The sequence below is a fragment of the Megascapheus bottae genome, chromosome 1, assembly GCF_031878675.1.
Source record: "Megascapheus bottae isolate mThoBot1 chromosome 1, mThoBot2.hap1, whole genome shotgun sequence".
NCBI lineage: Eukaryota > Metazoa > Chordata > Mammalia > Rodentia > Geomyidae > Megascapheus > Megascapheus bottae.
In genome coordinates, this window is record NC_143509.1 from 82,597,359 (window position 1) to 82,610,540 (window position 13,182).

General features: G+C 34.5%; 1 protein-coding gene across 2 annotated transcripts in view; it reads left to right on the forward strand.

The window, feature by feature from the left end:
- Gbe1 (1,4-alpha-glucan branching enzyme 1) overlaps positions 1-13,182 on the forward strand; it is a 210,950-nt gene that overhangs the window by 171,016 nt on the left and 26,752 nt on the right. For both annotated transcript variants that reach the window (XM_090347887.1, XM_090347879.1), the window contains 2 exons: positions 7,085-7,269; positions 8,954-9,084. In XM_090347887.1, the coding sequence (XP_090204013.1) occupies positions 7,085-7,269; positions 8,954-9,084 (316 nt within the window). The remainder of the gene's footprint in view (positions 1-7,084; positions 7,270-8,953; positions 9,085-13,182) is intronic.

Sequence of the window (13,182 nt, forward strand, 5' to 3'; positions counted from 1 at the left end):
GGCTTGTGGTGTGTAGAATGTATATGAGATTCATATTTTTTAAAGGAAGCATGAGATGTGAAAAGCTCTGTTGGAGAAATCAGAAATCAAACCATTTGTTTGTAGAAATACTAAGTAAAGAGATACTGAGTAGATTGAATAAGTGTCAAAAGTTTTGATGGGGATTTGTTTTTAGTTCTCTGACGTGTATTGGTTTATGGCATCACAAGATACCAGAATTTAGGTACTTGCAAAATATTTCCCTGTAACTTTCACACCTCCTTCCATATATATCACATCATATTTAGATTGCTTACAATGTAAAGGATCTTGTTGTAGTAGTAATTAGTATACTGTAAAAAAATTGGCAAAAGGGGTTTGGGAATGCAGTATAGATTATGCATCACAGATTCAGAACCCACTATTTCAGGCCTAACTCCATGTACAGAGTGGCAGGCGCTGTGGAGTAAGGAGAAGCAGAGGGACTCTATGAAAGGACAGAGGACAAGAGGATTACTCTGCCCATAACTTCTTTAGAGCTCAGTGTGGAACAAAATTCAAGTTTTACTTTTTGGAACCTTCTGGAAATTGTTTTCCATCTGCTTTTGGTTGAATAGATATGGAACTTGCAGATAATGAGTCAACTGAAGTGTATTTGTGTGTGTGCATGTGTGCACATATATATGCATTTCACAAGGTGTGTAAGGTTTAGGTAAGAGAACAAAAATGATGTCAGGACTTCAGTATTGTAGAGGGAAATAGCCAGCCTCAAAAAAGCATTTGAGTTGGGATGCAGCAGCAGCAGCATATTGGAGTTTGTTGTGAAAAAAGAAGAGTAAATATAATGTGTCCACTACCATAACCACCCCAACTGATCAGTATCAAAGAGGGGTGCTGACAACTGAAACTTTATTTTTTAAGGGAATTCACAGGGCCCTTATTTAGAAAACTATTTTATACTTTGCCCTACCCTTTGGAGAATGAAGGACAAAATGAAAGACTTGAGCAAGCCAAAGCACATGATTTTTAAAAGATAGGCTTCCTTTAAAAGATAGTCTTTAGTACATTTATGCAGAATAGAAGCTCCAGTTGTTTTTAATGTTCTCATTAAACTATAGTTTAATTTCATGTACACATAAACTTGAGAAAAACAAAGTCTTCCACAGCATGGAGACTCGGATAGACTTTAATTAATTTCTAGTTAAAATTAGTATGCATTACAGTTTAGAGAAACAAAATACGCAAACCCACTAATCAAAATGTTCAGCTAACAGAGCTGAGGCTTTTTCATTAGTTATATTGTCTTGAAATTGATCACTGTACCAGCTGGCTTCTTGTCAATTTATAGTTTGGACCTTTACATCAAACAGCAAAAAATTAATTACAGGAAAAGGAGTCCCAATAGGAATTTTGTGCTTGGAGGTTTTTCACAATTAACTAGACATGAATGGAGCTGTGTACAGAGGAAATGGAAAGGGAATGAAGGAACTTAGTTGAATTTCTAGAATCATTAATTAACTCTCACAGTGTTAGTCACCTGGTTCCCTGATTTTGTTTTAAAGTTGTTCAGCCAAAGCTTTCAGCCTTCTCATTTCTGGAAGCACTCTGGTCTGTGCTATATTGAATGCAATGAATCGTGGCACTAACTCTGAATTTCCTTACAAAATGTCCCAAATGACAGCGAAAAAATCATTCTTTCCACTTCATTTTGAATTGAGTAAGAGCCTATGTGTTACATTACTGATCACAATCATACTTTAATGAGCAGAAATAACATGCTTTCATGATTAGTGCCAGCTCGCTTGTAATACATGCTTCAGACATGGAAGTATTGTTCTCAGTTCTCACCGTCCTTGCCTCTGTGTGCTGCAACGAGTTCACTGTCACATTTCTAAACCTCTTATCTGTTGAATAAACCTTTCAGAGGTGTTCAAAATTCTCCCCTCAGAGTTCCCTCATACTTTTTTACCTTTTCACAGAGGTTCTGTGCCAGTCCCTCAGATATAAAGACTGTGAAGAAAATTATTCTACCTCAGAAAAATGCACATTAGATCATATATACAACATTTTCTACCAGCTGTATGGGAATTACTAGGAATGTTTTTATTCCATTTCCTGCATACATATTGTGATCTTTAAAGAAATTATCACCTATATTATGTACATGTATATATATCATATATTGTCTATAATTTAGAAGCATTTTTCTTTGATTATATTAAAATACTGATTCAAACCAGATTATTCCCAGTCTAGCAAATCATCTGTACTAAAGCAAATTTGGCCAAAGCATGAATCAATTTAGATTTGTATCCATTTGTGTGTGTGTGTGTGTGTGTGCACATGTGTGCGTGCACACACACACATGCACATGTGACTTTCCTGGGAATTGAACTTAGGGTTGGGGCTTAAATTTAGGTACTGTCCCTGATCTTTTATGCTCAAGGGTAAGGCTGTAATACTTGAGAAGAATCTCCATTTCTAGCTTTTTGGTGGTTATTTGGAGATGAGTTTCTTTTCTATCTAGGTGGCTTTGTATCGTGATCTTCAGATCTCAGCATCCTGTATGTTACTGGTATGAGCCATGGGTACCCAAAAAGGACTTATTTATAAGTAGCATCTCTTCAGTATAAGCTAGTGTTTGTGGTAATGTTTTATTATACCCTCTCAAGAAATGCTCATTTCTAAGAGATTTTTAAACCAGAGCCAAGGAGCATATTTTTTAACTTCTAAAAATATTCTTCTTATTCTTTATATTTGTGAGTTGTGAGCTGGATATGATACAAAAATCCATTTTTCAGGGTTTTTTTTTCTTTTCTACTCACACTGTGAATGGTTCATTGTTATTCCAAGGTCACTTTGACAGACTTTCTTTAATTTGCTTCATTTTATTTTATGCTTGTGTTTAGTTTTGAACCAAAAATGAAATGCACTGTTGTGTTTGTCCATGTTGAAGTTAATTTATTCCTTGTCAACTCATTTACAGCAGAGATAACATTCAAAAGCCACCCTGTACATATGTTTTGTCTGTAATCACTGTTAAAATTTTTCCAGTATTTTTCTTTTATATAGGCTTCCATGTGTTTTAAGAAGAATTTTCTCTAGGGAAAGATTTTTTTTTATTTTTTAAGAAATGTAAATGAGTCTAATACAGATGAATAAATCATTCCCTAATAAAATAGTTTCATCACATCATGATTTTAATAGCTGCATTTTTTTCTAGATTTGAAATTTAATTTTATATTACATTATCACATAACTATGTAATATGATGTTATTTTTTAGGAGTTTAAGCTGCTAAAGAATGTTTTCAAATTGATCAGATTTTTTTAAGTGATATTTCATACTCCCTTTTGCTTTAGTTAACTAGCATTTCTGCCCCTGACTATCCTCAGACCAAGAAACTTCTATTCATAGGATTACTAACATAGCAAAAGATCAACACTTTAATGTGATTAAAGTCTACATTATTGGTTATGACCATTTCTGCTCCAAACAATGTCACCTAAAAATTGTAGCTGATGCTAGAACCTTCTTTCTGAATAATGTTATGATGAGTGGAAGGCTATAGTATAAAATCTACCATATGTACATTCTATTCATCTTAATGGGTAGAATTTTTAGTCCATCACATATTTTACCTGATTGGAAACTTGGGAGAGCTTTTTGAAAGTTGATATTCTATTTTTCAGGTAAGAAAACTGACTGCAGAAAGTAATGACCTACATTCATATCCCCAGTTAGTGCCTTAACCTGGAAATCTGTGTCCTTGAACCATATGTTACATAACAGTCCTTTGACATAAACAACTTTAAAGTTTTACACTTGTCTTTTTCAGAGTGAAGTCCTCAGCTTATCTATTTTCAAATTATATGGGAAGTTAATATCATAAATATAATCCATATATCTCAAATACGGATGTATGACATATATACATACATACATACATACATACATACATACATACATACATACATACATATATACATGCAGATGTCTCTGCCTGAAGCTCTCCCTAAAGATAATGGAACAAGGATGAACCTGTCTATTAATTATTCTAGAGTGTAATATAGACTTGAAAGTACAATCTATACTACATTTAAGGGTTGATCATATAGTATGGTCTTCATCTACATATTTTGGTTGCATTTGATACAACTTCTGATGTGTTTCCTACCCTGCTAGCTGTTGTTTCCCAGCATTAATATTTAATTAATATATTTAATATTTCCCTGCAATTCCTAGGGATGTTTCCTGAGTCCCACTTTATTCTGGCAGCTTTGACGGCCTTTATTTACTGAGGGTTTACAATTTACTCTACTTCTTCACCTGAATTTCTCTCCTGAATTACAATACCTTATTTTCTTTTATTACTTTTACTATCAATCCTGGAAGGCCTGTAAACTCTTCATATCTCAAAATTTAGTACACCTAACATTGACCTCATTATCTTCTCATACCAAACTTTTCTGTCACTCTTTTCCCCAGAGAAGTTTATTTGAACATTACTCGGGTCCTGGATTCAAAACTTCAACAATTTATCTAATGTCCCTTTTCCTCTCTCAAGAAAATCATCTATTATGATGTTTTTCTCTTGCATTCTCAGAAATGCTCTTTGTATTTATGTTCTTTATATCATTCTTACTAAAGTTGATTACAGCTCATACCAGCTACCTACCTAATCTGAACTCTTCACTCTGTCACCTTTTTCTCCATGCTTCTAAAGCATTTTATTGAATTAATATGGACTCTTTCCTACCCATAGAAAGGTTGCTTGTTCTTATCCCTGTATTTCCATTGTATTTACTGCGGAGCAAGTCAACGTGTTTATTAATAATTAAAAATCTGATTACTAAAACAAGATCAACTATTTTATGCTTTCAACTACATACTTTGTTATGTATGTATGTTTCCTCATTAGATAACAATAAATACTAATTCTGTGAATAAGACCTTATCATAGGGTTGATCAAAACAGAAGAAATTGATCCCAGTGAAGTGTTTCCAATAGACACTAGTAATAATAGATTTGTTAGTTTATCTTCTGTGGTGATGATGATGATGTCACACTCTTTACAAGAAGGGTGAAAGAATTTCTTATTAATACTGAAATCAACCCCCAAAATCCAAGACTAGTAAAAAGTACAAGTATTTTTCCCCACAGAAACCCCGAATTGTCTGCAATTTTATATTCTTTAGCTATCACATTATAAATAATCCACTACTTGAAATTCCACTTATAGTTATTTAGGTGTTTGGACATGTCCTTTTCCCACATTCACTATAGAAGGTTCTCTAGCTGTAATTCTGGATGTACTTGATTCTCTCTGCTGAATGGCTGTTAGAATGAGGTGTTTCAGAGTTATAGCTTGGACTGATACAAGCTCAAATCCCAGGCAGGACTTTTAAATATAGCAGACTGGAGCTACTAATGTCAACTTAAAGCATCCTAATGTTAACGTAAAACTCAGAGAGGTAGAAATCTGGGTCTCCTCTTTGTTACACTATGCCCAATAGCCTCAGAAATGCATTAGTTGAATGTAATATTAGAATTTAGAAAATGTCTGCAGATGTTTTATTTTAATGAAATTGCTACAGGATTTGGATTGCCACACTCTTTTTATTTTGGATGGTCTGTCCCTGTAAAATTAAGTGTATGTTGCAGTATTTCTTGGCAAAGTTTACTATTTGAAGTCCCTATCGTAAATCATTTGGAATTAAATCCTAGCTTATTAGGATTTATTTATTAGAATGTTAATATACTAGTTTTCTTTGAAGTAGGAAGTGTAGATAATACAAAGCACATTAATATGTTGCTTTGGGAATGTGTATTACCAAAAATATGAATAAATTCATCCTTACAGAATTTTGCCCTGCAAAATAAAGTGAAAAAGAATCACCAAACAGCTCTAAAATACAAGTACACTGGCTGTGTATATTTTATCTTCTAAGACAAATATTGCTTTGGAAACTGTGTTGTTATTACAGTGGCACATGTAGGTGAATTTTGAAAAAAACATTTAAATTTTCAGAGGAAAATGCCTTAAACTAGGAACTAAATAGGGACAAACAAAAAGAGACACTCAAATCTGATTGTCAGGTCAAATACTATGTATTTATTATATTTTCATTAAATTTGTTGGATCTCTAGGTCTAATCATTTAATTAGAAATATTTTAAGGGACATTCATCCAGATGTTCTGGCAATGTTCATACCCACAAAATTTCAAATAAAGGCACACATGCAATGATAAACAAGATATTAAAAGAAAACAAAATAATGTAAATGTGATTTGGAATTCTGTAACCTGAAATACACAATATGTTTGCCTAAAAAATTGTGGTAGAAAACATGGTTACTTTAATCTCACAAAGTGAATTGTAATGTTTATTTTCTACTTAGTATTAGGTTGGACAAATCTCTTAACTGCCCAGAGGTTTGAATTTCTCACCTGTGAAATGAATATAATAGGGAGTTCCTGAGAGGATCAAAAAGTAATCGTATATACAAAGCCAGCGGAAATTGTAAAGCATAGTTACAGATTGTGGAGGTTATAGAAATAGACATTTGAGAAATTCCTCTGAGATCTCCTAGATTATTTCAAAGATGAAGTAAGTGTGATGGAATTGTCATTATTTGTATATGAGTAAACTGAGATGAGTAATCAGGAATGAGTATTCGAGGCAAAGCTGGACCTTAAGACTTCAAAATCCAGATGCACTTTCTATACAAAACCACTCTTTTTTTGTTGTTTTGTTTTTCAAGTCGTGGGCTTGAGCTCAGGGCCTGAACACTGTCCTTGAACTTTATCAAGGTTAGAGTTCTACCACTTGAGGCTTAGCACCACTTCCAGCTTTTTTCTATGTATGTGGTACCAAGGAATCGAACCTGGGTCCTTGTGAATGCTAGGCAAGCACTCTACCAATAGGCTGAACTCCCAGCCCTAAAACCACTCAGGTTTTGAAAGTGTTTACATCTTCCACAGTGTTACAGTGATAATATATTTTACTTTTAACTAACTTTCAAATCATATGTCCTGGTGTTAACATAAAATACTAATATTTTGGGTGATAGCACTTGTTTCTGTGTTTTTGTTTGCTACAGGAAATGAGTTTGGGCATCCTGAATGGTTAGACTTCCCAAGGAAAGGAAATAATGAGAGTTACCATTATGCCAGAAGACAGTTTCATTTAACTGATGATGACCTTCTTCGCTATAAATTTCTAAATAACTTTGACAGGGATATGAATAGATTAGAAGAAAGATTTGGCTGGCTTTCAGCTCCGCAGGTAAGCTCTTTCCTCTAAAAGTGATGTTTTAGTCACCAATGCTGGACATGTTTAGAATGGCAATCAATGTGAATCTATATGCAGATCTCCCAGGCACAGCTTTGTCATTCAGTGTGCAGTTCACTGTAACATACTTCAGGTTGTCAAAACATGCCACTGACATCTCTCCAGTAGATAATGAAAATCTAAAACAGAATGCCCTGTTTACTTTCCTGGTTAGTTTGCTCTTGTTGTTTAAATGTAGCATTTTTATTTCAATTGGTTAAAATAAATTGCAAAAACTCTCCCTGGAACCCATTTTGGAGATTGCTGTGGAAATACCTTAATTATTTTTACTGAATTTTCTTTATATAAACAATTATACTGTCATAAATAAACCACTTTGACAACATGTAGGTTTCTTTATTCTTTTCTTTCCCTTCTTTATTGGTCTCTAACTTGTCATTTCAATTTGATGCCATTATACCTGTGTGCTGTTTTGTATTTTTCATGAGTCTGGATCTCCTTTGGAATTAAAGTCTAAAGTTTTCAATAAGTTTTAGAAAATGTAATTAAGAGGTGCAAATTTTATTCAGGTCTTTTTTTCTGTTGCAAAAATTAGCATATAGTACGTTTTAGTTATAATCCATTTACCTTATATTGGTGCTGTTTGAAATGACTATTGCTGTGTTTTTGCACTGATGTCTATGGGTTTTTTTCTCGATGGCTGAACAAAGGTACTTACATATTCAGTAAGATTGGCTACATGATACCAGTGCCCTAATCACATTTATTAGTAATGCCATCTCCAGGAAAATGAGCAAAATGATGCATCCTTTCAGTAGGAATGGTGCTGAATACCAAAAGATATACTGTTTACTCTAGAGCCAAGTTCCCATTTCTGAATCACCAAGAGTGAAGCTGCTGCTGAGCCTGCATGCAAGTCCTCTCCATGCTACAACTGGGCAGGAGGCTGTGTGAAAAGCAGGGGCTGCTGGTAGCCTATTGTGCATACATAAGAAGTGTGCAAATAGATTCTTTTCAGACCTCTTTGTTTTGAGAACAGAAAACCCCCAACATATTTTAATGTCTTTTAGTTTGCTCATGATTCTGATTGTAGACATAAAAAAAAATCTATGATTTGTGGAAAGCTATAACTTCAAAAGCTAGACATAATAGCATTATATTAAATTTTGAAAAGTAATATTTTAGGTACTTTAACATATTATTCAAGGGATTAAAAATATTCCTAAGGAACAGGCACTTATCAGTAGAGTTAATACAAATGAATGCATATAGTGTAGCTCCTGTGCTTAGAACCTAAGCCACAGCACTAATCTGTTCTTCATTTGCAATTATCAAAGGACTAGCAATATGTTTTATATTTGTCATGCAATTGTTGACACCCTTCTGAGTGGTCTAGATGTCAAAATTATGTTTAAAAATATAAATCTGGCCAGCAGCATGGCCTAGTGGTAGAGTACTTGTCTAGCATGAAACTTTGAGTTTGATCCTTGGTATCACATATACAGAGGATGCCCAAAAGTGGTGCTATGGCTCACGTGGTAGAACACTAGTCTTGAGGAAAGCCAAGGGTAATGCTTTTCCATGATAGTTGCATCTCATTGTTATTTAAACACCTTTAAATAACTTACATTTAAACTATGATTAAGCACCTTTAAATGATATATTTTAATTGTTACAGGCCTATGTGAGTGAAAAACATGAAGGCAATAAGGTCATCACTTTTGAGAGAGCAAGTCTTCTTTTCATTTTCAACTTCCACCCAAGCAAGAGCTACACTGATTACCGGGTTGGCACAGCATTGCCAGGAAAATATCCTTTTTATTGAAGTGAAGAGGGCTATTTGAATTCAGTTTCTATTGTATTGGGAGTGGGGGAATAAGAAAAACGAACATTGATCCTGCTTTCTCCTGAAAAATGAGGAACTTCAAATAGTTAATTGATAAAACTTATCTCACTTACACTGAATAATTCCTGAGCTATATTCTGAGAGTAGAAAATATGATTCTTAACATTTTCAGATAGTACTGTTCCTAGTCGTTTGTCTTTATGGAAACATTTCATAAGTTGTCACTGAAAATCATCTTCTTCCTTTTCTCCTTTTAATGGGAAAGATCAGATTGTACCTGGAAAGATGGATTCCTTTTCCTATCGCTTTCTTTTAAGATACAGAAAATGTCTGTCTTTGACAGCCTTAGTAAGTAAAGAGGCAGGTCAGGGAGGAATGATGTGAGTAGCCAAAGTAGTTAGGAGGATATTTTTGATGTCTGTGTGTGTTCATTTGTTTACTGTTTCATTTATTTCCTAATGTTCATAGGACTCTTTTCATTGACTGCCTCTGTACCAGCCCTGTGTGTAAGCATAGGAATCTGCTTGGCATATACAATTATTGCTGGCACTTGCAGTAGGAAAGAAGATGCAACACAGCAGTAATTCTAAGTTTGAAAACTGTTATGAAGCAAAAGTGTAATGTAGTTTATAAAGACATAATAGTTCTTTCTTGGTTCACAAAAGCAAATGGCAGCTGTAGTACCTAGCAATATATTAACCCAGAAAATAATTTGCTTTTCCTCTGAAGCTTCCAACAATTACTGACATCTGACACTTGATCAGAATTACTAGCATGAAATCCTGTATAGTATCAGATAGGATAATGTCTTTCTCACTTGAAATCAATGCCAAGTAGGAGTGACTCTAGCCTGTGACCATATGGAGTTCCCTAGTTCATTCTTTCCTCCGATGTCTATCAATGGTATCTCATACTGACACATGTTGTAAGACTGTAAAACAAGAGTAAGGATTTTAAGTGTTATTACCTACCTCTGGATACAGTAAAACACAAGAGTTTGTTTTCTGTGTCTTTTCAAGTACACGTAACCCAAAAAAGAAAAATAGAGAAAGAAAGAGACCCTGATATTAAAGGAAAGAACTTTAAGCTTGGAGGTGGCATTTGAGTAGAACAAATTGAAAAATGCCATTTCAGTGATTGGATAGAACAGATTGCCCATGTATGAAGAATGGACAGTACAAAGCAGGCACTGGTAGTTTGGCCCCATAATCCTATGTACATAGAAGACTGAGATTTGAGGATCATGGTTTGAAGCCAGCCAGGCTAAAAAGACTTCGAATCTCTTATCTACAATTAAGCACTGAAAATACAACATTGGGCATGTAGGTGTAGTACTATCCTTGAGCATAAAAACACGGAGACAGCACCCAGGTGTGGAGTTCAAGTCCCAGGAACAGCACAAAATATGGAAGAAAAAAAAAAAGGATGGGTAGTACAATGGATTTAGAAAATTCTGCCTGTAAAAAAGGAATTCTAAAAGATAAAACTAAGCATAGGTTGAGATCACCTAAGAGAAAATTCGAATTCCATGTTAACTAGTTTATTCTATAATTTTATAGTGAGTTGATAACAGGTTATCATGACTTTATAAAAATGAATGCTTTAGGCAAAGTTCTCATGTTTCAGTTCAGGAGAGAGTTTTGTAAAAAGAGATTAAAAATACATATATTGATGATGGAAAATATAATATGTCTAAATAATTGATTATGAACTGAGTTTTTGTTTTTGGTTTTGTTTTTGCTTTGCTAGTCTTGTGGCTTGAACTCTGGGCAGAGGCTCTTTCCCTGAGCTCTTCAGATCAAGGCTACCACCCTACCCCGGGGCCTGGGTGTTGTCTCTGAGCTCTTCAGCTCAGGGATACCACAAGCACCCCTTGAGCCACAGTACCACTTCTGGTTTTCTAGTGGTTAATTGGAGACTGAACTGCCATCCTCAGATCTCAGCCTCCTGAGTAGCTAGGGTTACAGGTGTTAGCCACCGCATCTAGCATGAACTGAAGTTTTGATATCACAATAGAAAAAGCAAAATGATATGCCTTCATGTAGTGAAAGGAAGCAGGAACTATTTGGACTTGGAGATAGAAAAGGATGTGAAACTGGAGGACAGTGACAGCTTCCATACCTTTATTTATTATTATTATTATTATTATTATTATTATTATCATTATTAAAGTAATTGTACAAAGGAGTTGTCATTTATCAAGCCACTTTATAAATACATCTTAATGTTACACTTTCATTGTTCTCTACAATGCAGCTTTCTTTCTTTCAATTTCCTTAATTTTGTAGGATATTCATTAAATTCTATGACTGTATTCTTCCTTACCTTCTTTTTTGTCTGCTTTCTGCCCTGTGACCCCATCACCCACCATCTGAGTACCCTTTTCTTGGTAATCATTTTATTGGACTGTGAGTCAGCTTTCCTAAGGAATTACACTATTTGAATTCTCATCTGAAAATACAATAATTAGACTAGTAAACTTGTATATACTTGCATATAGCACAAAAGTATTTACTAGTACACTTATAAATTACTAGTACATTCATCCTTTGTCTCACCAGGCCTGGCTCTTCAGCTCAAGGCTATGTATAGCCCTACCCTTTGAACTACACGCCACTTTTGGTTTTCTAGTGGTTAATTGGAGATAAGAGTCTTGTGGTCTTTTGTGCCCAAGCTAGCTTTGAACTGTGATCCTCAGATCTCAGCCTCCTGTGTAGCTAGGATAGTAGGCATGAGCTACCGCCCCTGGCTTCATTTCTTTTTAAAATTATCTTTTAAAATTTTATTATTTTCCCTCCAATTTATTTTTTGCTTATGATTATACAATAATTTTAGATCTAGAAAATATTTTAAAGTAGTGATTTTGTACTGTATTTTCTGACTTTGCCAAAGTACTTTACCTATTCCAGCTACTGAGCAAGTAAATTAAATACTGATTTTTCACTGTGAAGAATCCACAGTGGAAAGATTGCATGTATTAATCAAGGAAAGAAATTCATCAAAATTTTAGCACCCAGGAAGGCAGGATCTAGTTGCAGAACAAATTTAAAGTTTCTAGAGAAGTCATTTGAACTTTTTTCTGTCACAGTGAAATATATACCTGCCACAGGTAACCTTTCTGAATTCTTGAGCAGTATAAGTTTTTGAACCTGTTATATCAAATGGCAAGGCATCAACTTTCTTTCAGTTCTGGAGAGACTAGATGGTGGCTGTCTTCTCCGGAAACTGTTGTAAAGAGAGATGTTTGGAGGTAATGCTGGGCTAGGTAGAAGAAACACTTTTAAGCATGCTTTCAACTATCTTCAAATAGTATGACCACGTTTGAAATCCTGAAAGGCCAGTATAACTTGTATCCATAAGATTTGGGACTTGGTCCTTATGGTGACTGCTAAAACTTAATAGTACATGTACAAAGGAACCTGTGGCTAAAGTTTGGAAAAACAAAACAAAATACAGTAGCAGAAACATTTTACCTTTATGCTGTCTACTATTTACTGTGTGTAGCTATTAGCTTTACTACAGTAATCACATATACACTTCAATAGAGCAGCAATGTACTAAGACAGAGCTGAGACTCAGTTGTACTTGGCAAATACGCAGGTTGAACATGGTTAGAAAGATAGAATACATCTTTCTGAGGTGCTATATTTGCTTGTCATTTCACATTATCTACCTGAAAAGAAAGAAGCATTATGCCCTTTATATCACCATATCTGCTTAGTTTCATGTCTTCATGGAAAACACTATCAAATCAGTATTAAATCAAACTGAAAACTGCAAGCCTATAAGGAAAAAAATTGTTTTCCTCTAATTCATTTTGAGTAATTCAAGTGATGATGCCATATTTTAAGTGATACTAAAGTGAAAGTGGGTATTGTGGTACCTGTTTCTTAGGCTTCCGTTTGTTAACCATTTTCATGAACTAGCTAGTTTAAGCTGCTCAATGATGCTATAAAATAGATTGTGTTGTCCCTACGTAAAGGAGCAGACTAAAGCTTGTAAGTGCTTAAGTCTTTCCCTCTAGTGCTTATTGTTAAAATCCAACAGTATAACATCTTTCA